Raw genomic sequence first — 26,693 nt, 5'->3', positions numbered from 1 at the left:
AAGTAAGCCAATGAGAAATTTGTATGCTTTGACAAAATCCGATGGAGAGTATTGTCTGTAAGTGTATACGAGAAATTTGTATGCCTTAACAAAATCCAATGGAGACTATTGCCTATAAGTGGCTTTATGGTGGCTGAAGTTTTTACACCAATGGCTTGTGGTTATGGAACCTTCCTTTGTTTGTAAGATTATAGCTATGTGGCTTAAGATATTCAATTTATGGCTTGACTGGTAGAACTGTCGGGTTCCATGATGAGGACCTGGGTTCGATACATAGGGGCTTCACGATGGATGGCAGCACACAAATGCACCCTCCCGGGAAAAAAAAAGAGATTCAATTTATGGCTTGTTTTTATTGCACATTCCTTTGTTTATAAAATTAGTTCTTTTTCGAGTTCCCACTGCTAGCTCGCGAAGCTGTCCGGACTCCCCGGACAAAGCCCCCTCAAAAGTGTGAGTACTTGCCTGCTCGTCGAAGAGAGCTTATGTTTCTGGCGATGGAGAGAGTGATTCGACACGCAGTGCGCGCTTGCGGGGTGCCCAGATTTTCTCAACAATTCCGGCCCTTCTCGTCAGAGACCTCATCGGTGAAACCCGGCGAGATCGGAGAGGTCTCCGGCATCCCCGAAAAGCATCTCCAACGTCGAGTAAGCATTCTGCCTTTCTTCTCAATACGTACATGCATGCATACATACATACATTGCATATTTCCTGATGCTGAAGAGCCCGAGATTCTGGGTTCAAACCTTGTGAACATTCCCTTAAGGAAGAGGGAGGGGGATCATCTGGTTTGACGTGCGGGATATATGGTCAGAATAACCTTGCCATCATGAAAATCTACTGCCTTGTTTGGATGGCACTTAGACTCGGCCCTCTTCGCGTGTCATGTAGGATCCTCAGTACCATGTTGCAATGATATTTGTTTCTCGTCCACCTCTGGCTCCATTACACCATGTTTTGATGGCATGGCCGTGTTGGGGCAGTGGCACATTGGTTGGCACAACCTGTGCGGACAAACATGAGCAAGGGCATGAGCATGGCGGATACAATGAGCGGGTGATGGGCATTGTCGGGTGACATGGACGTGGGCACCTAGACTGAGCTAAATTAACCTTTTGGGTAGCAACAAACCAGTTGGCCAGCAAAAGGTGACAGTCGACAGCTCTCCTACACCCAGAAAAATGGGAAAAATACATGGAGAGTGAGGAAAAATGGGAGAACACCAAAACTGGGCGGCACACCCACAACAGAGGCCTTGGTGCAATGTATAGACAGGAGATGATTGCGAACAACCCCTCTCAGCTCTTGAATGTGGAACCAACCCTAGTGAGCTGGAGTGCCGCCGGAGCATAGCTTGACGTAGAGACTTCGTGAAGAGGTCCGCCGCATTGTCCTTCGTCGAACAATAAAGAAGTAAGATGTCACCAGCCAAAATCTTCTCATGAACAAAGTGATATTGTATCTCTATGTGCTTGGTCCGGGCATGGAAGACCGGATTCCGAGCAATAGCGATAGAGCTCTGGTTATCGCACTGGATGATTGTGGGCTCCTTCTGTGGAAACCCAATCTCGCCAAGCAACCTCCGCAGCCACGCAACCTCGCAAGCAGCACCACAAGAAGCACCACAAGAAGCCTGGTACTCTTACCTCTGTAGACAAGGCAATAGTTGGCTGCCTCTTGTTGCTCCATGAAACAGCTCTTGAGCCGAGGGTAAAACTATAGCCTGATGTAGGTCTCCTCATGTCTGGATCTCCTCCCCAATCTGAGTCACTCCAACCTTGGAGTCAGACTCGTTCCTTCGTTTCCCTTCCAGTGTCGTAGAAGAGTCCAAGATCCTTCGTACCGTGCAGATACTACAAGATCCGCAATCCTGCGTCCCAATGAGACTTCAAAGGTGTCTGCATGAACGAGCTCAACAGCCCCACAGGAAAGCTCAAGTCCAATCTGGTGTTAGGCAACCAGAAACCAGCTTTCGATACAGAGAGGCATCAACCAGCCCCCCCACAAGGATCATTCACTGTAAGCTTTGTGTTTGGGTCCATCGGTGACGTGATAGGCTTGTAGTTCTCCATCCTAAAGGCCTCAAGCAACTCATGGACATACCGTTGCTGAGAGACAAAGAACCCCCTTTGGGTCTGCCAGATCTCCAATCCCAAGAAGAAGTGGGTTAAGCCTAAGTCGGTCATCTCAAACTCCTTTGACAAGGCAGCCTTTGTCACTGCAATGTGCTCCACATGACCGCCAGTGAGAACGAGGTCATCCACATAAAGAATGATCAACGTGACCAACCCGTGTTTCCGAAAGAGATACAAGTTAGGATCTGTAACTAATCTTTGAAATCCAGTCCGTAGAAAGAAGGAATCAATCTTCTAATTCCAAGCCTGGGAGCCTGCTTAAGACCATACAAGGCCTTCCGCAACCTGTAAAACATCCCCTTTGATCTTGGAACCTCAAAGCCTGGAGGCTGCTCAACATACACACCTCCTCCTGCAAGTCACCATTAAGAAACGCGGATTTCACATCCATCTGATATACGGGCCACCGCTGAGAAGAGGCAAGGCCGAATCGTGGTCATCCTCGCTGTTGGTGCAAAGGTATCCTCATAGTCGATGCTAGGCTGCTGAGCATAACTCTTAGCCACAAGTCTGACTTTGTGTTTGTCCACCGACCCATTTGACGTACTGAAACCAATGATTGACTGTTTTGACAGCCTCAGAACCAACTCCCAAGTTTTATTCTTCTCTATGGCATCCAGTTCCACTTGCACGGCTTTCCTCCAAGTATCCTGTGAAAGGGCTTCCTTTACGGAAGTGGGCTCTTTGTCCCGCATGATACGAGACATCAAAGCATAGTTTTGTAAGGGCTCCGCTAATGACTTTTGTCACGAACTCTATGTGATCTTTGAGGTCCGTCCTTTGTGGTCCAGTCGGAGGGAAGCTCCGTAACACCTAACGCCCAAAGGGTGTCTAACAACCACCTGGTACTCGAACAGAACGCGGAGCCTCCTATTGTGCGGGGGCTCATCTCTAGCCGTGGGCTCAACCTCCTCAACTGACTTGACTGAGGCTGTGTAGTTGGAACAATCGATCATCAGACTCATTTGGGTCTCCAAGAAGTGGCGGCTCATCAATAGTGGAAGCTGGAACATGCTCATCAAAGACCACATCCCTGTTGACGACAACCTTGTTCCTCTCTGGATCATATAACTTGTATCCCTTGGAAAGAGAGTTATATCCCACAAAGATAAGCTTTTGGGACTTTGAGTTGAGCTTCCCCCTCTACTTCTTCGGAATGTAAGCATACGCATCGCTCCCAAACACACGAAAATGCGAGACATCAGGTTTCTTGCCAAAATATGCCTCAAAGGGAGTCATGTTTGGTACTGAAGTCGTCGGAGACCGGTTGAGGATATAGACAGCCGTAGCCACAGTCTCTCCCCAAAGTGGACGAGGAAGATCACGATGCTCCAACATCGTCCTCGCCATCTCCACCATAGTCCGGTTCTTTCGCTCAACTACTCCATTCTTTGAAGGCGAACTTGTATTGGCCAGCTCCCGCTTGATGCCATGTTCCGCACAAAACCGCACAAACGCATTGGAAGAAACTCTTCTCCTTTGTTAGCCCGAAGAGTCTTTTTCTGCGAGCCAGACTCTTTCTCCACCATCACATGCCCCTCCTTGAACCGAGAAAAAGCTTGGTCCTTCTGGGAAAGGAAATAAACCCATGTGAATCTGCTACAATAATCAAGCAGCAGCATAAAATACAAAGAACCTCCCAAGGATGGGGTCTGCATAGGTCCACACGAGTCGGTGTGTATCAACTCCAAAGGTTTCGAAGCTTGCCTGGAAGCTTGCTTCGGAAAAGATTCCCTGTGCTGCTTACCACGAATGCAAGAACTACAGCATCCCTGCTTGTTGCCAACATATGGCAAGCAACCACCATCTGGTCCCAAAAAGCCCGCCGTAGCGCATCCACATTCAAGTGGCCAAACCGAAAGTGCCACAAGTCATTGATTTGAGTGCCTATCAGAGATGAGAGTGCTAAGAGTTTGTAGATATTGTTCTCCACTCTGTCTTTCCAAACAACCTGGCCTGTTTCTCTATCCCGCCTGTTTCTCTATCCCGTAGAGCAACAGAATTCCCCTCGAACTCCACCCGGAAGCGAGTCTTGCAAACCTCATGCACTGATAGTAGATGAAAACCAAGTGCGGGGACGTAAAGAACACGAGAGGAATGCTTCCCCCCTCTGCCATCGGGAATGATCTCCATCCTAACCTCACTATGAATTGGTATAGTGGAATTGTTGCCAATGAAAATGTGACGTGATTGTCGTTTAAGATCTTGTAAGAACTCAAGGGAAGGCCACTTGTCCTCTCTACTTGACACCTAGAGTCATAAAAAAGCATACACTTTGAAAAAAACAAACCCTTGGTTTTTTGTGCAAATTAGAGATTTTTTCTCTATTTATAAAGGGGAAAAAAGCATGGTATGAAGTTACCTTCTTGATTCCTCACTTTTCTTTACTTGAGTTCCATCTCCAAGCGTTGACGACCTTGCATGGACGCGTAGGACCATGAGGATGAGGGGTGGGACAATGAACTGCTGCTTAAGTTGAGCGTTTAGAAAGCTTAGTTTGACTAGCTCACAAGGGAGATGTCACCCCTGTAAGAGCGCAGTGTGCTATCCTGAATGATGTGGGAGAATTAGGGTTAGGTCATGTGGGAGACATACACAGAGAAGCACAAGAGAGAGAGAGAGAGAGAGAGAGTTGTGGGGATAAGTCAACTCATGAGGCATCAGTGTGTGACTCCCCTATCACACATGTATATTGCACTAGTACACAGTGTGCACTTAGTACATTAAAAGTACTAAGTGTACTATGTACTATAACTTATGGGCTTGTACACACTATAAGGGTGGGCATAACGTCTTTACCCCAACAACCTCCCACTTAAAGGCAAAGTGCCCTTAAGTAAAGGAAAAGAAAAATCAGCATGTACATGATAATATACAAGGCCATATCAAGGCTGAAAATGGCCTCATCCAATGCCCATCAAGTGTCTGCAATGAGCAAACCGCTCCGGAGGCAAACTCTTTGTCAACAGATCAGCCGGGTTGTCATCCGTATGAATCTTAACAAGCTGAATTTGCTTGTTCTCTATCACCTCTCTGATGAAGTGATACTTCACATCCACATGCTTCGTCTTTGCATGAAAGACAGGGTTCTTTGCCAACTGGATGGCACTCTGACTGTCACAATGCAACAATGGAATATCCCCTGGATAACCCAAATCAACCACTAACCGAGATAGCCATAATGCCTCCTTGCAAGCCTCTGTGGCTGCAATATACTCGGCCTCTGTAGTAGATAAGGCTGTGCACTTCTGCATCCTGGATATCCATGACACAGCACCTCCTGTGAATGTAAATACATAACCGGTAGTAGACTTCCGGTTATCTGGATGACCGGCATAATCCGAATCCGTGTAACCATGCACTAATGCATCCTGTTTGCCAAAGCAAATGCACATATCCTGTGTGCCCTTCAGGTATCTCATGACACCTTTCACTGCTTCCCAATGCTTCTTGCCAGGGTTGGCCATGTATCTAGAAACCACTCCCACTGCAAATGCAATGTCCGGCCTAGTAGCAACCATGGCATACATGAGACTGCCACAAGCTGAAGCATACGGAATCTTGGCCATATCAGCCCTGTCTCTATCTGACTGTGGGCTGTCCATAGCACTGAGTTTTACATATGGAGGCAAAGGAGTACTAGTCTTCTTCCCCCCGTCCATATTGAACCTCTGCAAGACTTTGCCAATGTATTCCTTCTGAGACAAATACAACACATGCTGATTTCTGTCCCGAAGTATCCGCATACCCAAGATGTGATTTGCATCACCCAAATCCTTCATATCAAAGGTTTCATGCAGCCTCTTCTTCAAGGCATCCATCTCTTTACGAGATTTCCCGGCAATCAACATATCATCAACATACAAGATGAGGATCAATAGACTGCCATCCAAAGCTTTCTTGGTGTACAAGCAGTGATCTATGTCACTTCTCCTGAATTTCTGAGATTTCATGAATGTATCAAATTTATGATACCATTCCCTTGGTGCCTGTTTGAGCCCATAAAGACTCTTTTTCAGCTTGCATACAAGCTTCTCCTTTCCACTCACTGCATAACCCTCTGGCTGCTGCATATATATCTCCTCATGGAGATCACCGTGAAGAAAAGCAGTCTTCACATCCATCTGAATCAAGTCCAGATCATCATGTGCAACCAAAGCTAACACAGCTCTAAGTGTGGTCATTTTGACCACTGGAGAGAAGATCTCCTCAAAGTCCACACCATATTCCTGCTTGAAGCCCTTAGCCACTAACCTGGCTTTGTATCTTGGCTTTGCATCTGGTGCAACTTTGAGCCTGTATACCCACTTGCATGGCAAAACTTTCTTGCCTGCAGGCAAATGCACCAACTTCCATGTTCCATTTTTGTGCAAAGAATCCATCTCTGACTTCATGGCACGCTCCCATAGAGCCTTGTCTGCCCTCTGTAAAGCCTCCTTGTAACATGAGGGCTCCCCACAGTCAGTAAGCATCAAGTAGTCAACCCCTGGAACAAACCTGTCAGGGGCTCTTGAGGGTCTTGTGGACCTCCGTACCCAATGACCATCATTTGCAGGTTGCTGTCCAGCCTGCATATCACCCATTGGTGGCTCCTGTTCCATGCCATAAGGCTGAAAAATCATGCCCGGTATCTCCTCTAACTGTGGTATATCCATAGGGATATCTTCTGCCATCTCTAGCTGTCCATTTGGACCATTTTCAGCACCATTTAAGGGCTGGTTTTCCTGCTGTAATGGCTGATTTACAGCCCTTTGTTGTTGTCCATGATGTCCATCATCATCAAAGATGACTCTGCCAGGCTCCTGTTGCCTTGCAGGCTCTTTATACATGCATGTTTCATAAAAAATGACATCATTGCTGCGTATAATCTTTCTATTCACGGGATCCCAAAGTCTATACCCCATTTCACCTCTGTCACCATATCCTAGGAATATACATTTGTGAGACTTAGGATCAAGTTTGGTGCGCATTTCCCTGCGTATGTGCACGTACGCAACGCAACCAAACACTCTCAAGTGCTTGTATGACGGAGGCTTCCCTGTCCATACTTCCTCTGGCACTTTCCCACCAAGCCTCGTGTTAGGTGACCTGTTTATAAGGTGAACGGCTGTCATAACAGCTTCAGCCCAAAAACCATGAGGTAATGCAGCATGTGACAACATAGAACGGACCTTCTCCTGAATGGTCCTGTTCATCCTCTCTGCTGTCTCGTTTTGTGGAGGATCATAAGGAGTAGAGAGCTCCCTCTTGATGCCTTTAGCATCACAAAAGTCCTGAAACTGTTTGGACATATACTCTCCACCATTGTCGGAACGCAAAGCCTTCAGTGTTTTGCCAGTTTGATTCTCAACAAGAGCAACAAACTTCTCAAACACTGAGAATGTATCACTCTTCAGACGAAGAGGATAAACCCACACCTTGCGTGTGGCATCATCTATAAATGACACAAAATATTTTGCCCCTCCCAAAGAAAGCTGAGGCATCTCACATACATTTGTATGCACAAGCTCTAACTGAGCATCTTTCTGTCCAAGAGCTTTCTTGTGGGGGCACTGCAGTTGCCTACCATATATACAATGCTCACAAAACTGAAAACTTGAAAACTTTAGAGAAGGCAAGTAACCCAAACGAGACAATTGCTCCATTCCCTTGACACTCATGTGTCCCAACCGGCTATGCCACAGAAATTTCCGGCAGCTCGGTTGCATTTACATTAGCATGGTGACAAACACCTGCATGCATGAAGTAAAGAGTGTCCACCTTAGAGCCTCTGGCAACAACCAGTGAGCCCTTACTAATTTTCCACTTTCCACTACCAAATGTGGTAACATAATCAGCATCATCAAGCTGTCCAGTAGAAAGCAGATTCTTCTTGATCTCAGGCACATGCCTGACATCATGGAGCATAAGCTGTGAGCCATCTGAAAACACAAGCCTCACATCACCTCTGCCAAGAATCTTGCATGCATGGTTATCACCCAAGTAAACCACTCCTTCATTGCCAGCAGTATACCTGACAAACAAGTCTCTGCAACCTGTGACATGAAAGGAGGCACCTGAATCAATGATCCATGAGTGCATACCATGACCACCTGTAAGAAGTGAATGGGCATCAAGTGAAGACGTAAAGAGGACCTCATCCTCACTGCCACCTGCATGTGACACATTGATTTCTTCAATCTTGACTCCACTTTTGCCCTTTGGCTTTACATCTTTGGCTTCATCCTTCTCTTTGTCTTTGCCTTTTCCCTTTTCTTTTTGATCATTTTTCCATTTGTAGCATTGCTTTTTAATGTGTCCCTTCTTGCCACAATAATGGCATTCCAAATCCTTTTTGGAGCGAGACTTGCTCCTTCCCCTTTCTTGGCTTTTCCCCCTTTGCTGGGATCTCCCACGTGCATTCATTGCATTGGACTTTCCAACAGAGTTGTTTTTCCTGTTCATCTCTTCTTGAAGAAGAGCACCCTCAACATCTGCATATGACAGCATAGCATTCGAATTGCTAGTGGCTGTCCTGAATGTGTCCCAACTCTCTGGCAAAGTGCATAACAGAAAAGTGGCTTTGAACTCATCGTCCATTGCCAACTTTTGATTAATGACCTGGCTGACAATACCATTAAACTCATTTAGATGGGCTGTCATAGACGCCCCTTCCTTCATCTGAAGACCTATGAGTTTCTTCAACCAATACACTTTGCTTGAGGCACTTTGTTGGGCATACAAGTCCTGCAATCTCTGCCACATTCCCCAAGCTGTCTTCTCTTCACGAATGCTGAAAAGTAATGAGTCTGACACAGACAACATGATAGTAGATCTTGCCAGCTCATCCATATCTTCCCACTCTTCAGCAGTAAGACAAGCGGGCATCACACCCCTTTCTTTGATAGGCTTGTGCTGCTTTTTTTGGAGCAACACATTGTAGCACTGGGTTTGCCAAATATCATAATTATGCGAGCCTTCAAGCTTCTTGATATGAAGCAATGAAGAGCTCTCACCTGTAGTTGCCATAGCAAAATGCAACCTGTCAATGCCTGACTCCCTGCAAAATGTGCAAACACTGCACCAAAAGCACACAAAGTGCTCACAGTTTTTCTCCCAAGCTTTATCTCCCACTGCGGAAGCACAAATGCAACTTTTCTCCCACTTTATGTGATGAAATCATCAAAATCTGGTTGCTGCAGATTTTGGACAGCACCTTAAATGTGCTCTGTTGCCCTTCCAAAGTACTGTACAACAGTACCAATTGCTCACAAATGATGTACCAAACCTGTACCGGCAAGTACAGCAGCTGAAATTGAACCTTTTGGTCACTCAAAACAGTGTACAGCCATGCCAAAACATGCACAAAGATGTGCCAAATCTGTACCAGCAGGTACAAAAGCAATAAATGCTCTCCTGGCTGTCCAAATGAGTGAAAATCAGACTTTTACAGTCCTGTACACTGCATACAACAGTCCCGAACAGAAATTGGGCAAAAGCCCCTTGACTGCAAGCTGATTTTTGAGGATTCAAGGCATAAATGTCTTGCCTGCTGCTTTGCCAAGCTCAACAAGCATACAAACTTGAAAAGCCCCTTGATTTAAGATCGATTTCTGATCATACATGGTACATTGACGCACATGAAGGCATCCAGAGTGTTCACGATGCTTCCCCCTGGCCACATATACATCAAATACATGAAAGCCCCTTGATTTACAGGCACATTGAGTGCTTGTAAGGCATCAACACATTATCCACAGCATCAAATGCGATTGCCTGCATGCAAATCAACCAAATCGGCACAAAAGCCCCTTGATTTGCACTGCAATTTGCTGCAATTTTGCCTAAATGTGCGATTTTTCACATCATACAGCATGTATGAGTGCTTAATTGCACAATTACATCAAAAGCCCCAAATTTTGACATCCGATTTCCTGCAAATTAATCTTGATTGTGACCAATTTCCTGCAAATTGATCCTGATTGTGACCAATGTCACCCAATTTTGCCAATTTTGCTCAAAACTTGAGCAATTGGGCACCTGTACCTGCTCAATTGATTACTGTACTTGCTCAATTGCAAATCCCAAAAAAATTGAAGCAGAATATCTTGTAATTTTCTGATTTTTCTTCAATTTGCAGGAAAGGGGGGTGGTGATGCTGCTGCAGAAAATTTGATGCTGTTGCAGAAAAGGGAGGGAGGCTTCTTGCTGATGTTGCTACACGCTCAGGCTGATCCAAACGCTGCAGAGCTTTGTGGACAGCAGCACGGAAGACCTCAAGAGGGCAGTCGCAGGCACAAGGTGCACAAGATGTAGAACTTGCACCTTCCACGAAGCGCCAGCAGCAGCTTTTGAAGATGCCCTCTGCGTGTGGACCTCCAGCGCTGAAGGCCTGTTCCGCCTGGCTGCTGCAGGCGAAAAGCCACAAGGTGTGTAATCTTCACGTCGGGTTCACCAACGCATTCGCCTGTTCCGCCTGGTAGCAACTCGTCGCCAGTCCACGCTCACACGCTGCTTTCGCCTAGCGTATGTACGCCCAGCGTTACACGCCTTAAGTCGACGGGCTCCCTTCGCTAATGGCCAGGCGCTGCTCTCGCTTCAGTGACGCTTGGCTCTGGTTTGCAGCCTGCTTCTTCGCTTGATTGGCTGCGACTGACTCCTTGTTCGCCTGGATGCTGTGACCCTGATGCAAGCTGCTCAGCGCTCTTTGCCACAGCTGTAGTATGACAGCAGCAAAGCAAGCAGCTCGTTCAGCTATCAAGGAGAAGAGGGAAGAGGGAGGGATCACTAAGCTCTGATACCAGTTGATGTGGGAGAATTAGGGTTAGGTCATGTGGGAGACATACACAGAGAAGCACAAGAGAGAGAGAGAGAGAGAGTTGTGGGGATAAGTCAACTCATGAGGCATGAGTGTGTGACTCCCCTATCACACATGTATATTGCACTAGTACACATAGTGCACTTAGTACATTAAAAGTACTAAGTGTACTATGTACTATAACTTATGGGCTTGTACACACTATAAGGGTGGGCATAACGCCTTTACCCCAACACTGAATCCCAACCAAAGAGATCCATACACTTGTCAAAATCATCCTGTTACCTGTCCATGAGATCCATACACATGCCTAGGCCAGATATGTACCATGTTAGTAGTCAGAGGGTTGGTGACACACTTGCACAAGATAGACCGGATAGACAGCCCTTTTCTATAGGCTGACCAACCCCCATGGTGCCCTATAATTAGGTGCCCTAGCCTTGCCATTTCTCATCAAGACATGAAATATTTAGCATCTTCTCCTCTTTAACAAGCAGATCATAGACGATTGGAAGAGCGGGTGCCACAAATAGGTAGGGGACCCGGAACGGTAATAGATGACCAACACTTCAAATACTAGACAGAGCATGGAAAACACAACGGAAGAACCATATAAAATATAAAAACACCGCACTGAGCTGGAACGGCTGGCCCCCCATAGGAACTTCTTTATTCACACAGAAGCTTTTACAAGATGCCAAGGTGCGGGTGCAAACAGCACCGGATTTTCCCACAAAGCATCAGCACAAATCTTACCCAGATAAACTATCCAGTGCCAAGATACAAACATCTCTAGTAGCTGTCCAAAACTGTCCCAAAACAGTCCCCAAAAATCAGCTTATAAACCATCCATAAATCAGCCCGGTAGAAAGCCAAAAGCTGCCCCGAACTCCGTGCCAAATCAGCCCCAAAACTGGGCCTCAAATCAGCCCTTGAAGAAAACCTCAAAGCTGTCCCACAAACAGCTCCATAAAAACAGCCAAAAATAGCCCTTTGTTGTGGAAACTTGTACCGCCTTCGCTGCAGCACCACTGTATGGCTGCTGTACCTTCCATACAGTCAGCGTAGAGAGAAGAGGGGGTGCTGTACACCCTCTGTACGGCTTGCGCAACAGGGTTGTCTGCCGTACGGCCAACGCAACAGAGAAGAGAGAGAATCTGCAGTCGGCCAGCCCTGTTAGCATCTATGGAGGAAGTCGACCAGCCCTGTAGCATCTTTGGAACAAGTCAGCCAGCAGAGAGGAGAGAGAAAATCTCCAGGAGGGATGCACATGATGATAAAACAGCCCAAACCTGCTTTAATATAGTCGAGTAGCTCTATTTTTGAAGTGCTTTTCCCCTTTCTGGCTAAAAGTGGCTGAACTTGCCCAAAATATCCACTCTATGCTTTCCTTGGCTTGTACTCCAAGTTTTGGCCCAAAAATAACTGAACTTGCCCAAATATATCAACTTTTATGCTTTTCTTGGCTTGTGAAACCGGCCTCTGATAGAAACCAGAGTGCGGTAGACTAGCAGTCACCCGTCCACTTGTAGTCTAGATGTGAAAACAAGACAGATTGGAGCTAGAGTGCCCAAATCTGAAAACAAAGCGACACCTGTTGGCCCCAAAGCTTGGCGCCCCTTGCGGTATTTCTTTATTCAATTTCAAAAGTATGAAAGGCTGAGTACAACAAAATCAGCCAAGAGATTACACCTGAATGTCCAATCTGACAGCCCACAATACCTCTTAGCACAGAGGATTCACGCACACAGATCTGTGTCTCAAAACAACACACTGTGCCTCCCTTTGATCAGCCAAGACCACTAAGCAAGGCAGCCATGAGCATACATCTGGCATATCTCAAGCACATGATTCAACACCTCAGCTCATACATACATGTACTGTTCAACCTCTGTCTCCATCCTGACATACCCCTCCTCTCACAAGGCTCAAATTTGCAACAGACATAAAGCAATAGAGAGAGAGATAGATGAACAAATGCGGAGCTTTCCAAAATCAGCTCGTGGATCTGCACCTAAGGAAGTAGTTGTACGAGTCTGTACTTGCACACTTGTTTCAACAGCATTGCATCACATGTGCGGGAGTACCTGTCTGTACCTTCCTCTCAGCATCCACTTCAGTGTAATACCCAACTGTGCAGACCTGAAAATCTATACTGCATCAATTCGTACAGCCTCTGCACACGTGTCAGAATCTGTCCGTACAGAACTGTACGGCCAGTTCTGTTGTCGCCTGAATGAACTGATGCGCCTCCTCCCAGCTGTACCCGACTGTACCTGCTGTACAGCTCTGTACCTGTAGTACTGCCACCAGACAGCAGTCGTACGGCTGTACCTGCTGTACGGCTTTTGTCAGAACCTACAGCTCCTGTGCTTGCTCAGCAACTCAGCGCCGCGTGCACCAACAGAGAAATCTGCAGCAAAGTACAGCAGCCGTACTGTACTTGCAGTCGTACAGTGCTGTACGGACTGCACACGTGGACTGTACGACTGGATTTGCAGAGGAAAACAACAGCAGCACAGAATTCAGCAGTCGACTTCTTCTCCTTTCTCTTCCACGCTTGAGAATACACGCTTGTCTCCCAAAAAGCAAGAGAGAGAGAGAAGAGAGAGAGGCATGCACTCCAAAAGTGGAGTTGCCCCCTCTCCATAATAATCCTAGGGCCCCAACTTTAAAAGTTATTAAAGTTCCCTAGGGGCCTCTAAGGCCTAGGGGCAACTTTCAATAAAACATTAAAATTCTAATGTTCTAGTTCCCCCCTTCACACCTAGGGATGTCCACACATCATTAACTCTGTACGAGCACCCCCCATGTGAATCATTCAATATTTTGTCTCAACAACCACCATGCCCATTTTTCACAGGGCCATGACATACCCCCCTCTTGAAAAATGGCAAGCGTCCTCGATTGCATTTTGGTGATACAACAAAATATCCAAAGTGAAATATACAATATGGCAAGATCAGCGTCCCAATCTCTCTAAGCCATGCACATGTAACATCATTCACTGCAAACCAATGGCGTAGTAATAGTCCAAGTTGTATACCACTGTGAACCATACATATCCACAAAATCCCATGTGACTAGTACACATATATCATAGAAGTCCCATAAACAGATGTACTGTCAGCCTCAGTACCTTCGGGTGAGATAAAAACTGCACCAAGCGACCTCTAGATGTCATCTGAGCCTGTCTGTATCAAGGGAGTGGAGGTGCTACCCCCCTCTTGAGCATCAAGTAATGCTCCAGACCCATATGCTCTGCTGAACCTGCATGAGCCACAATAAGAGTCGGCTCTAACTCAAAGGCATCGAGATAAAGTTGCAAAACCTGGGGTGAATCTGTTAAGTCACCTTCCTCCATCCACTTCGCATCCATCGGTGAATAGTTCTTGAACTTCACAAGATAGCGACGGGAAACTTTACCTCGTACCTTCCTTTCTTTATGTGCCAGTGCACATCCCCACGGAAAGGTCTAAGGAGACTCACGTGAAAAGCATTGTGAATCCTCCAGTGATCTGGTAGCTTCAAGCGATAGGCTACCTCACCAATCTTTTCCAAAACCTGAAAAGGCCCATAATAACGCATGCTCAATTTAGGGAATAAGCGCTCTTTACCCTTCATCTTCTTGAGTCTAGCCTTTTCAAAGCGCAAAAGAACCCAATCACTTAATGCAAACTCTAAATCACGTCTGTGACGGTCTGCGGCTTTCTTTTGCTTCTGCTGAGTTTTCTGGAGTGCCAACTTAACCCTCCGATAAGCTTCATCCAAACTTTCCACATACTGATCAGCCTCAAAGATCTTATCCTTTGTATGCAAAATGGGTGGTACCTTCTTCCCTCCTTCTACAATCTCAAAAGGCGCCTTGCCTGTCGAGGTATGTACAGTGTTGTTATATGCAAACTCCACCAAAGGAAGATACTTTTCCCATTGTTGCTTGCGCTTTGACACATAACACTTGAGAAGATTCAATACTGTAGAATTGGCCTCTTCTGACTGACCATCTGTTTGCGGATGAAATGACGATGAAAACTTGAGAGTTGTACCCATGTTGTCAAACAACCCTCTCCAGAACAAACTCGTCATCCATGGATCACGGTCACTAATGATAGACGTAGGTAAGCCATGATACTTGAAGATGTTCACCATGAACAGCTTCACCATATGATCCACTTTGATCGTCTTACGCACGGGAATGAAATGAGCCTGCTTACTGAACCTGCATATGATAGTCCAAATGCCATCATTGCCCGTTTGTGTCCGTGGAAGATCAAATATAAAATCCATGGCAATGCTCTCCCAAGGTCTATCTGGAATAGGTAAAGGCTGTAATAACCCTAGTGTCTTTTGACGGTCAAACTTTACCTTCTGACATACGATGCATTGCCTCACAAAGGCATCAACATCTCTTCTCAAGGTTGGCCAATAAAAGAAAGTCTCCACTGCTTTGACCGTGGCATCAATACCTCTATGACCTGCATACGGTGCATGACTTTCAATCATAACCTTGAGACGCAATGGCCTGGTACAGTCTGCCATGCATCAATAAAAACCCATCCTTGAGAGTATAGTGCTCATGCCGCTGACCCTCAGACATGTGATCATACAACCTTTCAAAGTCCTCATCATGGGCATACTGCTCTTTCATTTCATCAAGCTCATGATGATAAGCAAGTGAAACTGCAGAGACCTGCGGTTTGCATGACAAAGCATCTGCCACTACATTCTTTTTGCCTTCCACATGCACAATCTGGAAGTGAAACATTGACAAAAAGTTTGCCCAACGCATATGCTTCTCTGAAAGCTTAGTCTGCGTGAGGAAATAACGCAAGGTCTGATGATCTGTCTGCACAGTGAAATCAGCCCCAAGCAAGTAGTTTCCATGTAGAAAGAGCGTGAATTACAGCCAACATCTCTTTCTCATAAACCTGTAAATGCTTCTCGGCATCTTGCAATATTCACTCTCATAGGCTATCACATGTCCCTCTTGCATGAGAACTGCACCAATGCTACTTCCACATGCATCACACTGGACAACAAAAGCCTTTCGGAGGTCCGGTAACACCAATACTGGGTCTGAAGTAAGCTTTTCTTTGAGCTTTTTGAATGCTGTAATTTCCCGATCAGCCCATCTAAACGGGAGTTGCCTTCTTTGTCAAGGCATGAAGAGGCGAAGCAATTTCAGCAAAGTACCGTATGTACCGCCTGTAATAGGAACACAATCCTAGAAAACTGCGTACATCATGCACGGTCCTCAAAGCTGGCCAATTAAGAATCGCTTCCACCTTTGCTGGATCCATACGGACTCCATGCTTAGACACAATATGCCCCAAGAAATGTATCTCCTGCAAAAAGAACTCACTCTTCTTGCCATTAACAACTAGCCTATGGTTTCTGAGTTCTGAAAACACAATGGCCAAATGCCTTCTATGCTCTTTCTCAGTTTGTGAATGCACAATCATATCATCAAAGAATGTGCCCACAAACTCTCTCTGAGGCCTGAAAATCCTGTCCATCATTTTGTTAAATGTGGCAGGCGCATTTGTCAAACCAAAGGGCATAACCAAGAACTCATACAACCCAAACGTGGTTCGGAATGCCGTCTTATGCACATCCTCGGGTCTAATACGTATCTGATGATACCCGCTTTTCAAGTCAATACGACTAAAGACTGTGGAGCCCTGTAAGCGATCCAAAATGTCATCGATCCTCGGTATGGGGAATGGATTCTTGATGGTATTCTTGTTCAACGCCCTGTAGTCAATACACATGCGCCAAGAACCATCCTTCTTTTGCACCAAGAGTACAGGTGAGCAAAAGGGTGATGAGCTAGGCTGTATCAACCCTTTATTCAAAAGCTCCTGCACCTGACTCATAATCTCTTCCTGTTGGGCTGCACTAACACGGTACGGCGGTCTATTTGGTGGAGTACTACCAAGAATCAGATCAATGGCATGATCTTCTGGCCTCTCAGGAGGAAGTTCTCCTGGCAATGACTCGGAAAAACAGTCTTGAAACCCACATAAGAAATCAGTCCTGTCCTTATCTAACATAGACAAATTAGACTTAGACTCATCATCTTGTGCATCCTTTACATAAATTAAGTACGCAGAAAGATGCTTTTTCATTACTGATGAAATCGCCGAAGCGGATACAATAGGAACAGATTCCCCTTTGAGTTTTACATCCAATACATGTTCTTTCCCTCTATGAGTGAGAGTGATCTTCCTATTGTAAGTATCCACCACCGCATGTACTCTGTGGCACCATGGCATCCCCAACAAAACATCACAGCCATCAAGTGGCATGATAAAGAACTCTTCGCTGTTCACATAATCTTGCAAATGAAGCCGAAGCTTCCCAATGATAGGAGTAACGGGTTCTGCATACCCTGGACAAGCCATATTAGCCTCATGTAACGGCCCCATCGCCTCTGCACGAATCCCCAATCTGCCAGCCAAATGTGGTGAAATGAAGTTGGCTCTAACTCCTGTGTCAATGAAGTTGGCTCTAACTCCTGCGGTCATAACATCCACCTCAAATGTAGATGTGAGCCATACGGAAGAGAAAACCTGTTTGAATTGTACCCAAGTAGTGGGTGCTATGCCCTGCAAAAGAAGAGTAGACCACCACTGCAAAGCATTGCCCTTGAGAAAAGTGGCAGCTTTCCTCACCTTAGAGGACTCTGTGTAATTCCCACCAGAAAAAGCAGCATCAAACTGCTGTAAAAAGGTAAGTGCTTTCAATTTATCTTTGGCCCCACTGAATGTATCAAACTTCACTGCAGCTCCCCCTTCCTTGTAATCCTTCGCCTTTCCCATAGGCATTAGATTATCATATGGAAGTGGTTTCGCAAGATTGCTGCCCCCAACGTTCATGCCCATCATTGGGTCAACATTTCCCATTCCCACACCTGGCATACCATACATCCCAGCCATGTTTCCAAACATTCCGTTATGCATACCTGGCTGCATACCACCAAACATATTGCCTTGCATTCCAGGTTGCATGCCCCCAAACATATTTCCTTGCATACCGGACTGCATACCACCATACATATTCCCCTGCATACTAGGCTGAAAATTAGCTCCAAAAGGCCCGTGCATACCCATGCCTCCCTGAGGGTAACCCCCAGTCATAGATTGGAACACCGAGCCACCACCAAAATAACCTTGATGCATGTTTTGCTGAGGAATTGATGGCTGTCCAAAGAAGGAACTCTGTGAGTTTGCTCCATAAGCATGCTGCATGTTCGGAAACTGGCTAAGAGATGGTTCCTGTGGGATGGCACCACTATGACCTTGAGGAAGATTCTTAGAACGAACCTTCTTCTTCTTCTTTTCGGGCTCTGTGCGGGATCTCATAAATTCAGCAAATCTCTCACTCTGAGTGAGCTGCATAAATACATCCATAACACTAGCCAAACGATCTTTGAACCGAGCATCATCATCCTCTTTACCATGTACATCCTCTGGTTGTGTTACATCCTCATAAGGCTCAGCATCTGCAGCCTGTTCTCCTGCATGAATATCCTCAGATACATCTCTCTCAGGAGAAGTCTCTTGCTCTTCTTCGTTATGATAGCAGTACTCATCCTCTGTATCAGACATGTTTGCTGAATTTTCAGCGATGGCTTTCTTCGAGGCAACCACGAGCTCACCCCCTTCAGAAAGTTGATGATTGGTCCCGGCAACGGAACCTTGAAACCGGCCTCTGATAGAAACCAGAGTGCGGTAGACTAGCAGTCACCCGTCCACTTGTAGTCTAGATGTGAAAACAAGACAGATTGGAGCTAGAGTGCCCAAATTTGAAAACAGAGCGACACCTGTTGGCCCCAAATCTTGGCGCCCCTTGCGGTATTTCTTTATTCAATTTCAAAAGTATGAAAGGCTGAGTACAACAAAATCAGCCAAGAGATTACACCTGTATGTCCAATCTGACAGCCCACAATACCTCTTAGCACAGAGGATTCACGCACACAGATCTGTGTCTCAAAACAACACACTGTGCCTCCCTCTGATCAGCCAAGACCACTAAGCAAGGCAGCCATGAGCATACATCTGGCATATCTCAAGCACATGATTCAACATCTCAGCTCATACATACATGTACTGTTCAACCTCTGTCTCCACCCTTTTCAATCTGCCATACCCCTCCTCTCACAAGGGGCCAGATAGCTCAAATCTGCAACAGACATAAAGCAATAGAGAGAGATAGATGAACAAATGCAGAGCTTTCCAAAATCAGCTCGTGGATCTGCACCTGAGGAAGTAGTTGTACGAGTCTGTACTTGCACACTTGTTTCAACAGCTTTGCATCACACGTGCGGGAGAACCTGTCTGTACCTTCCTCTCAGCATCCACTTCAGTGTAATACCCAACTGTGCAGACCTGAAAATCTGTACTGCATCAATTCGTACAGCCTCTGCACACGTGTCAGAATCTGTCCGTACAGAACTGTACGGCCAGTTCTGTTGTCGCCTGAATGAACTGATGCGCCTGCTCCCAGCTGTACCCGACTGTACCTGCTGTACAGCTCTGTACCTGTAGTACAGCCACCAGACAACAGTCGTACTGCTGTACCTGCTGTACGGCTTCTGTCAGAACCTGCAGCTCCTGTGCTTGCTCAGCAACTCAGCGCCGCCTGCACCAACAGAGAAATCTGCAGCAAAGTACAGCAGCCGTACTGTACTTGCAGTCGTACAGTGCTGTACGGACTGCACACGTGGACTGTACGACTGGATTTGCAGAGGAAAACAGCAGCAGCACAGAATTCAGCAGTCGACTTCTTCTCCTTTCTCTTCCACGCTTGAGAATACACGCTTGTCTCCTAAAAAGCAAGAGAGAGAGAGAGAGAAGAGAGAGAGGCATGCACTCCAAAAGTGGAGTTGCCCCCTCTCCATAATAATCCTAGGGCCCCAACTTTAAAAGTTATTAAAGTTCCCTAGGGGCCACTAAGGCCTAGGGGCAACTTTCAATAAAACATTAAAATTCTAATGTTCTAGTTCCCCCCTTCACACCTAGGGATGTCCACACATCATTACTTCTGTCCGGGCACCCCCCATGTGAATCATTCAATATTTTGTCTCAACAACCACCATGCCCACACTTGTGCTGTTCCATTTTCACAGGGCCATGACAGCTTGATGCCCAAGTTTCATCTAGGCGCCTTCTTTTGTCCACATGTCCAAGCCCAAAAACAATAATATGTCCAGCCCATCATTAATGATACGTGAACACATAGACTTATAAATATTATAAGTCACTTTGATGAATAAAATCCCATGCTGCTCATGCTGTATGGCCATCTTTCAAGCCAAACCATGCCAGTAAAATGCTCTAGCTTTCTTCTGCGGAAAATCCCCGATCACACGTTGGTTCCGCTCAGTGTGTGAAACACTGGTCAAGACTGGTGAAGGGACCAAATGGTGATAGCGGGGAACAACTTCCAGCAGGGGTCGTTTAAAACTGGCTTCGATCAACAGCTTGATACCCTTTGTAGATCAGGACATTCATTTGTAGATATTATGTGTAATAGAAGTTAGATTAGGATTACTTGTGGATGATTGAGTGTGCTACAAGTCTTCCGGTGTGCATCTCTCTCTTTTTACACTTCCATTGCACTAGTAACCTTACAACAATGGTCACACTGAAATTTTCGACCAGACAGCTTTTGTTGTGTTGAACTGCCGTATATGATCAATTGCAAAAGTGGGAGAAGTTTTTGCCACTTTTAAGTGATCAATGCAGCATTTAGTTGCCTGTTTATGTCATTGGCCCGACATGTGTATGAGTAGATCCATGCAACACAGTAGTCGATTTTAGGGTCAGTAAAGCATTTAGCAAAGGATTTGAGAGGCACACATTAAGTGAATTAACACAGGAGACAAAACTGATGATCCGGGAAATTAAAGCAAGTTGAAAAGAAGTGCCCCAAAGTTTCCTTCAATATTTTTGGTCCTTCCATAAAGAAGCTAATCAATAATAAGAAACAGCTCCCCTACAGTGGTACAAGAAAGGAAACAGCTCGATCTGATGGACAATGAAGAAAGCCTGATTCGGGTTGTTTTGCACATGTTTAAGCGTGGCTCAAGAAAATTCCAAGTTCTGAATGAGATAGGATGGCTAGATGATTTTATTATTATTATTTATTATTTTTATAAAATTTTGGGGATTACACAGTTTTACTATCGGGGTCCTGGGGAACCCATGCAGTTACCTGTATTAATCCACTGGTTGTTGGAGATGTCACACAACCCTTCAAACTCCAAGGGTCCGAGCAACCTCTTGAGTGTGCACTGTGATTGCCCATGAGTTTTCGTGTCAAATTGTGTTGTGAGCTAGAAGACAAGCAACTAACTTTGAAGATCTTGAGGAGCTTGTTGAAGTGTAACAGCAGCAGATTTTCCATTAGACGGATAGATTGTTGCTGTTGGCATCACCATTAGACGGATAGATTGTTGCTTCCTATGAAGACTTGAAGATGTAATTCATCCATGATCCAAGCTTGGATAATGCAGACCCGGAGAAGAGTAAAACCAACCTTCTGCTTGAAGATAAAGAGGAGATGCCACATGTATCAAGCTTCAGATGCATGTGTCATGATTACTGAAGCACTGTCAAGGGAACTAACAATTTGAAGGGATAGAGCCATGTAGTGTACACTCAGAGAGAGTCACACTAGGGTATTGTAGTTGCACACTTGTCATGCTTTCTAACCTTGCTTAGTGTTGCATTTTTTATTTGATGTATTTGGTTCATGATTTTGGGCAGGTAGTCATTTATTCTCCAGCCCGAACAGCATCACAACAGGGTTCAGCAAATACTGGAAAGTGGAAAATTAATTTCAATTCTACAGACAAGTATGTTCTAATATAAATTTGCGTGTTCACGATCAACTAAATTTATTGATTTATGGAATATTGTATTGCTTAGTTCACCTGAATATTTGATGATCCTATATTTGGGTGGGTGGGCGTGTACCTGCGCACGTGTGCACACACATGTTTCTATATATATATATATGTGTGTGTGTGTGTGTGTGTGTGTGTGTGTGTGTGCGTGCGTGCGTGCATACATACATGCATGTATGTATATACATGTAATATATGTGCATATATGCACACATACATGTGTATACATATATATATGTATATACACATATGTACACAATTGTAAACATACATGTTTGTACACATGTATATGCGTGCGCGTGCGCTTTCGTAGATATGTATCCCTGTTTGTGTATACACACATATATATACAAATGTACATATGTACATAAAATTGTATATTTATGTATGTGTGTGTGTGTGTGTGTGTGTGTACATATGGGTTTTTGTGATTGGTTTTAGATGGGAAAATCCTTTGATGGGCTGGACATCAACCGGAGATCCTTATGCCAATTTGGGAGATGGTGCACTAACCTTTGACAGCAAAGAATCCGCCATCAATTTTGTCAATAAGCATGGTTGGGATTACACGGTACGTTAACTAAGTCTGCACCATTCTTTTCTGTCAGTACATTTCCTAGCAGGACTGTTTTAAAAACACTGAGTTATTCAGTCATGTGACACAAATGCTCAGATTTGTGTTGATATGCATGTTGTCTGTAAACGTGAAAGTGATAATGGGAGACATTTTTGAGTTTTCTTACATGGGTGAACACTGACACAAAGTCTATATAAGGATTTGCTATCTACAAGCCTATTTCATATTCACCACTACTCACTTCATTCATATGAAGTTTTGGGCTGGGCTTAGCAGTAGGTGAATGCAAATGCATACCTTTTGAACCTATGAAGTGCATTTTGTGCCCACATTCACACAGGCACGCATGCATGATATTGCTATCCTTGTGTCTTGACCATAGATTGATCATTTCTGGTTGTGGATGTTTTTGATGCAGATCAAGGAACCGCATCGTCCTATTATAAAGGTGTGCTTTATTGTCAATAGTAGTTTTGTTCCATTCCATGCGATATGATTTTAATTAAATGAGATGTTTTATTGCTCAAGACAAGTGATCTGATTTCATGTAATATGGTCACAGTCTTATCGGTCACTTATATTTATATTTGCGTTCTCTCATACTTATGCATGTATACGTATATACACTCATGCAAACACGTGTGCAAATGCATAGAGAAATGCTGATATTGATGGGATTCCCCTGGGTACTGGTGCACATATAGGTAGTCTAGAGGGCTTAATCAATGTTTGAGATGGCCAGTGTGAAGAGGAAAGGCCTAGGGCATTGTCCGTAGGCATTAATTATGTATGAAGGTGTACGGCTGAAAAGGGGATTTTATTTTTTTTGCACAAAAAATACTTCTGTTAAGTAAGAAAGAACAAGTGCAAAAGCACGACTGAAAGCTGTAGATTATCATCATAGAGTGTAAGATAGCCGCAGCCAATCAGGGGTGTGGTGATGCCAAGAAACTGCACAGTGATTCGATGAGAAGATCCCTTGATCCCACTCTCTCATGAAGATAGTGCACTTTGATTGCGCTTATGTGGACGGTTCTTGAATGTAGGCCCAAGTGGCCAGAAGAGTATAGATGATATCTCCCCAATAGTGCAGATGCACTGGGTGTCATAAATCTGAATGCCCTCAGTAGCCTCTGTGCATTTGGTTTTCCAGATCTGCCAGGCTGTGATGTTGGCGATAATCAGTGGTGTCAAGCCTCCCCAAGGGTGGTGTGTGGTGAGACAGGAATATCTTGTAGCGTGCACTTCTGGGTGATTCCTCTATCAATCATAATGGCAGTGTCATGGTTCCTATCCTCAGAGACAATCTGTGTTCTAGACTGCGCAAGCAAGGCAATAGAGCCCAAAGTAATGTAGATAGTGCCTCTCCTCAATCTGCCTATTAGCTGAGCTATAGAGCGCCAGATTCCCTGAGCAGCTTTGCAGCCCCAATTACAATTCTGTACATTTGCAGAGGCTATTGAACATCTAGGGTCCACACCAAAGATAACTCGCCAGTGATACCAGGAAGTCTGCCATGTAAAAATGGCCAGAAAAAAATGGATATCTGATTCCTCCTATAAGAGTGCCAAGGTCCGTGCCAAAATGTCTTTTGAATCAATGGGGTAATCCCAAAGCTTCCCAGTGTGGCCTGAGGGCAGGAATCCTCTGAATCTGCTGCCTAGGGGACCCTGAGGATTAGTGCAGCAGGCTGTCATTACAAGGGTTAAGGTGTTTATAAGTGTTATCCCATAAAGTATAGCTATTTATGAATCAGCTGCTATTTATAGGTTGACTGAGGCTATATAAGTGAGTGGTCCTATTGTGGTTCTATTGTATTGTATTCTATATTGTGGTTCTATTGTATTGTATCCTACCGGTGTGGTCGGATGACAGAAGGCATGTGCCTAGGCCTGGAACACAGTCCATGGAAGCCTTAATCTTTGGGCTCGGGGGTGGTCTATGGGTTTAGACCTGTGAGCTGCATCCCTTTGATTTGGTACTAGTCTTGTTGTCTTGTGTTTATGAGATCTTACAGCTGCGGAGACTTGTCCACAATTTCCTCTGGTCAAGTTTGGATTGCATAGTTTACATACAATCCAGAGCTGCATGGGACACTATCATTTGCCCCAAGTTGGAAGGAAGGCTGAATATTATTAATCCGGGTATCTATTGCAGAGCCCTGCTTTTCAAGTTAATGGTGAGAGGCTTTCTCCTGGGCACACCGACCCTTGGAAGAACGTCTTATTTATGAGATCTCCGGATGTATGCCCTGTGTTGGTAGAGTTTGGATGCCTAGTGCACGCTTTATTTTCACAGAGGCAGTCTACAGAGCACCCTCTTGCCTTGTTCTTTCAATGTTACCAGAGCTTGGAGGAGGAGATCTTTCTTGAAGCAGAGGTTTTCGAGATCAGAGGAAGAGGCAGACAGACAATCCATCATGTGGAATGATCTTATTAGAGATGACCATCGTCGTCTCCTTGGTGCTACTGGTTACATGTAGTGGCTAGGCTGGGAAAGATGCGATGGCTAGAAACTGATCATGTTTGAAGAATTAAGCTATGGCTGGATGTTGAAAACTGAAAATGCTAATTGCTCAAAAGTTGTTCACGTTATGACCTTGTTTACAAAAGAATAGTGGCTGACCTTTGCATTTAGGACTGCTTTGCTACTGTTTTTCGGCTGGGCAGCAGGAGAAGGGGCTGGAGTGAATGATGATGAAGTAGGGAGTGGGGTCCCTATTTAGAGCGCCCCATTTGGCATAGTTGCAGGTCGGTTGCTAGTCCACCTGCTCATGACCTGCCCGACTTGCTCATGGGTGCTCACACCTGTCCACTGTGGCCTAGATGCATCTCATGCTGCCGCCAGCCTGCCCATGCTACCTGGAAGTGTGTGCACTGGCAATGTGTGAGGACCTTCATCAATCTGCATGCAGGAGAGAGAGAGAGTTTTGTCCTTGGCAGCCCTGCTAGTGCGTTTCCTATGTCCAGACACTTTAAAAGCCTTTGTGATTTGGTACACTCTGTGGAGCGATGTGTTTCAAAAAGCTGGCACTTGGTATGGGGCCAGGCTATTAATAATTACGGTAATGTGGGTGACTTTAGGTTCGAGAACACTGCTTTTATTGCGGGCAAAAAAGCATGTGTAAGTGAGTGAATACCATCGCTAGATAGCCAAGCAGACACTGCCTCAAACACCAACTTCTCTACAGGCGTAACTCTCTCTCTATTCTCTCTATTCAGCAAGCACAGAGCTTCAACGTATCTCTCTCGCTCTCTCTTTTCAGCAAGCGTAGAGCTTCAGCGTATCTCTCTCTTATTCTCTCTATTCAGCAAACGTAGAGATTCAGCGTATCTTTGTCATCCTCGCTATTCAGCAAGCGTAGTAGTAGGGGTTGGCCACTGGGAGGATTATTAATACCCAAGGGATAGGACCTTGATCAGGCCCTCTAGATAAATTCAAATGATGAGATCTATTGGTAGGCTAATACCATCAATTAGAGCTCAAACATCTATGGCCATTCAATACACAGTGCTTACCTTTTTAAAGTGTTCCGAATGGGCGGCTATCTTAGTGATAGCTTGATAGCTCCATCACCAGGTTGGTGGGTGGGTGGTTGGGTGAGTGTGCGGGCGGTGGGCACATGGGTGTTCAAAATACAGTCTTGGCTTTCTTCTCAGTTTTTTCCCCCCCCCCCTTGTAAATGCTACTTGAATTGGGTTCTGGCTTCTGAATCATGGCATGGTGGTGATGTTTGTTGCAGCCCAAGGCTTACGCTGACAACTTTAAGTACAGAGGACCTCCTAACCCGGAAGGAAATTAAAGAATGGTAGCCTTTTCGAAACCACCTTCAGATCTTCCGTGAGATGAGCTTCCTTGCCCAATCATGCTGGGGTGCCACCTCACGACAATGGCTGCCAGCCTTTGAATAAATTATCGTTTTGTGAACTCTGAAATCTGCACTCCTACTTCCTAAAGTCCATTGCAATTGAGCGACGTATCAGCTGTAATATCAAAAAAATTGTGTACATGTGAAACTTAAGGATATAGAGTAATCGTTTTGGAATACATGAGCATGGTAGCATTGTTTGAATCATTGACCATGGATTGAGCTAGCATGGGGGAAATTGAGTTGAATACATTTGTTATTTGCTCAACTAGATGATAGTTTCCGCATATTCTAGAGGGTATCTTAGTTTGCAAGGTATGCTTGGTAGCCAATGATATGTGCATGGGCCCTTTGTTCGCTTGGGAGCATCATCATTGAGGCTGCCTTTTCGGCCATGGCTTAGT

At 45.2% G+C, this 26,693-nt stretch overlaps 1 protein-coding gene across 1 annotated transcript; it reads left to right on the top strand.

The window, feature by feature from the left end:
• Positions 1 to 429: 429 nt before the first annotated feature.
• On the top strand, positions 430 to 26,493 carry FRO1 (NADH-ubiquinone oxidoreductase-like protein). Its single transcript, XM_086815011.1, has 5 exons — positions 430 to 647; positions 21,705 to 21,793; positions 22,286 to 22,415; positions 22,840 to 22,869; positions 26,164 to 26,493. Exons 1-5 carry the CDS (start codon positions 486 to 488, stop codon positions 26,221 to 26,223), a joined length of 471 nt encoding a protein of 156 aa, XP_086671137.1. The 5' UTR covers positions 430 to 485; the 3' UTR covers positions 26,224 to 26,493.
• Positions 26,494 to 26,693: the final 200 nt, after the last annotated feature.

This window comes from Cibotium barometz, chromosome 2 (assembly GCF_041138505.1).
Source record: "Cibotium barometz isolate CiBa-2024 chromosome 2, ASM4113850v1, whole genome shotgun sequence".
NCBI lineage: Eukaryota > Viridiplantae > Streptophyta > Polypodiopsida > Cyatheales > Cibotiaceae > Cibotium > Cibotium barometz.
The sequence above is the reverse complement of the archived record's forward strand: the minus strand, read 5'-3'. Positions and strand labels throughout refer to the sequence as shown.

Bases quoted from the DNA above. Each gene is read 5' to 3' on its own strand.
- FRO1 (XM_086815011.1), top strand. From the start codon at position 486: ATGTTTCTGGCGATGGAGAGAGTGATTCGACACGCAGTGCGCGCTTGC. The intron at 648-21,704 runs GTAAGCATTCTG...GATTTTGGGCAG, and splicing joins AAAAGCATCTCCAACGTCGA to GTAGTCATTTATTCTCCAGC. The intron at 22,870-26,163 runs GTGTGCTTTATT...TGTTTGTTGCAG, and splicing joins CGCATCGTCCTATTATAAAG to CCCAAGGCTTACGCTGACAA.